The 2,616-nt window shown below is 47.1% G+C and overlaps 1 protein-coding gene across 1 annotated transcript in view; it reads left to right on the top strand.

Annotated features, from left to right (window-relative positions):
* Positions 1 to 1,887, top strand: part of txk (TXK tyrosine kinase) — a 42,196-nt gene extending 40,309 nt beyond the window's left edge. The window contains exons 12-14 of the mRNA XM_052460721.1: positions 318 to 436; positions 1,119 to 1,276; positions 1,639 to 1,887. Of these exons, the coding sequence (XP_052316681.1) occupies positions 318 to 436; positions 1,119 to 1,276; positions 1,639 to 1,710 (349 nt within the window). The 3' untranslated portion in view covers positions 1,711 to 1,887. The remainder of the gene's footprint in view (positions 1 to 317; positions 437 to 1,118; positions 1,277 to 1,638) is intronic.
* The last annotated feature ends 729 nt before the right edge of the window (positions 1,888 to 2,616 follow it).

The raw sequence follows: 2,616 nt of genomic DNA, 5'->3' as shown, positions 1-2,616 counted from the left end.
ATTATCTCTCCTTTTCTATTTCTCTCTCTTCCTTTCTCTCTCTTTTTCTCTTTTTGTGTATATTGTTGAATTACAGTATATTCCCCCAGTGTTACAGGTCTGTCTGTCTGCCTGCCTGTCTGTCTGCCTGTTACCTGTATAGTAAAGGTACTGTTACCTGTCTGTCTGTCTGTCTGTCTGTCTGTCTGTCTGTCTGTCTGTCTGCCTGCCTGCCTGCCTGCCTGTCTGTCTGTCTGTCTGTCTGTCTGTCTGTCTGTCTGTCTGTCTGCCTGCCTGCCTGTCTGTCTGTCTACCATAACGTTATTAATGTGTTGTAGATACGTACTAGACAACCAGTACACCAGCTCTACAGGCTCTAAGTTCCCAGTCAAGTGGTCTCCTCCTGAGGTGTTACACTATAACAAGTACAGCAGCAAGTCGGACGTCTGGTCCTTCGGTGAGCAGGCAGTGTGTTCTGATTTACTCTGTGTGTGTGTGTGTGTGTGTGTTCTGATGTGTGTGTGTGTTCTGATTTACTCTGTGTGTGTGTTCTGATTTACTCTGTGTGTGTGTGTTCTGATTTACTCTGTGTGTGTGTTCTGATTTACTCTGATGTGTGTGTGTTCTGATGTGTGTGTGTGTTCTGATTTACTCTGTGTGTGTGTGTTCTGATTTACTCTGTGTGTGTGTGTTCTGATTTACTCTGTGTGTGTGTTCTGATTTACTCTGTGTGTGTGTTCTGATTTACTGTGTGTGTGTGTTCTGATTTACTGTGTGTGTGTTCTGATGTGTGTGTGTGTTCTGATTTACTGTGTGTGTGTTCTGATGTGTGTGTGTGTTCTGATTTACTCTGTGTGTGTTCTGATGTGTGTGTGTGTTCTGATTTACTGTGTGTGTGTTCTGATGTGTGTGTGTGTTCTGATTTACTCTGTGTGTGTTCTGATGTGTGTGTGTGTTCTGATTTACTGTGTGTGTGTTCTGATGTGTGTGTGTGTTCTGATTTACTGTGTGTGTGTTCTGATGTGTGTGTGTGTTCTGATTTACTCTGTGTGTGTTCTGATGTGTGTGTGTGTTCTGATGTGTGTGTGTGTTCTGATGTGTGTGTGTGTGTGTGTGTTCTGATGTGTGTGTGTTTGTAGGTGTGTTGATGTGGGAGGTGTTTACTGAGGGGAAGACACCGTTTGATGGGCGGTCTAATGTCGACGTAGTGGATGAGATTACCAGGGGTCACCGTCTCTACCGGCCTCACAAAGCTTCCAACGATGTCTACAAACTCATGTACCAGTGCTGGCACGAGGTAACACACACACACACACAGCACACACACACACACACACACACACACACACACACACACACACACACCACACACACACAGAGACACACACACACACACAGAGACACACACAGAGACACACACAGAGACACACACACACACACACATACACACACACACACACACACACACACACACACACACACACACACACACACACACACACACACACACACACACACACACACACACACACACACACACACACACACACACACACAGAGACACACACACACACACCTCTGCAGGCAGGGTGACTTACAGTCAGCCTTCTTCAGGGAATTGAGAAGACTGAGAGATTATGTGTTTTATTGTTGTGTCAGAGACCACATGGCCGCCCTTCTTTCTCTGAGCTGTTGAAGAGGATCAGACTACTGGCTGAATTGGATGACTAGAGGGGACCTCAATATTAGGAAGATGTTCTTAATGTTTTGTACACTCAGTATGTAATTGCAATTTTAAGAAATACTTTTGACATGGTAAAAACAAGTATTGTATTCATATAATTAGTTTGTCAATGTACATAATATTTTCAACATTATTTTTTCAATAAAACATCTTCTGAAAGTAAAGTGTAGCATGGATTGTTCTTTGACTGTACTGTACTAGAGACCAACAGGTGGCCTAGCAGCTTCAGGGGTGTACTAGAGACCAACAGGTGGCCTAGCAGCTTCAGGGGTGTACTAGAGACCAACAGGTGGCCTAGCAGCTTCAGGGGTGTACTAGAGACCAACAGGTGGCCTAGCAGCTTCAGGGGTGTACTAGAGACCAACAGGTGGCCTAGCAGCTTCAGGGGTGTACTAGAGACCAACAGGTGGCCTAGCAGCTTCAGGGGTGTACTGGAGACCAACAGGTGGCCTAGCAGCTTCAGGGGTGTACTAGAGACCAACAGGTGGCCTAGCAGCTTCAGGGGTGTACTAGATACCAACAGGTGGCCTAGCAGCTTCAGGGGTGTACTAGAGACCAACAGGTGGCCTAGCAGCTTCAGGGGTGTACTAGAGACCAACAGGTGGCCTAGCAGCTTCAGGGGTGTACTAGAGACCAACAGGTGGCCTAGCAGCTTCAGGGGTGTACTAGAGACCAACAGGTGGCCTAGCAGCTTCAGGGGTGTACTAGAGACCAACAGGTGGCCTAGCAGCTTCAGGGGTGTACTGGAGACCAACAGGTGGCCTATCAGCTTCAGGGGTGTACTAGAGACCAACAGGTGGCCGAGCAGCTTCAGGGGTGTACTAGAGACCAACAGGTGGCCTAGCAGCTTCAGGGGTGTACTGGAGACCAACAGGTGGCCTAGCAGCTTCAGG

This window comes from Oncorhynchus keta, chromosome 13, assembly GCF_023373465.1.
Source record: "Oncorhynchus keta strain PuntledgeMale-10-30-2019 chromosome 13, Oket_V2, whole genome shotgun sequence".
NCBI lineage: Eukaryota > Metazoa > Chordata > Actinopteri > Salmoniformes > Salmonidae > Oncorhynchus > Oncorhynchus keta.
Note: the sequence above shows the minus strand (reverse complement) of the source record. Positions and strands in the feature narration are given on the sequence as shown.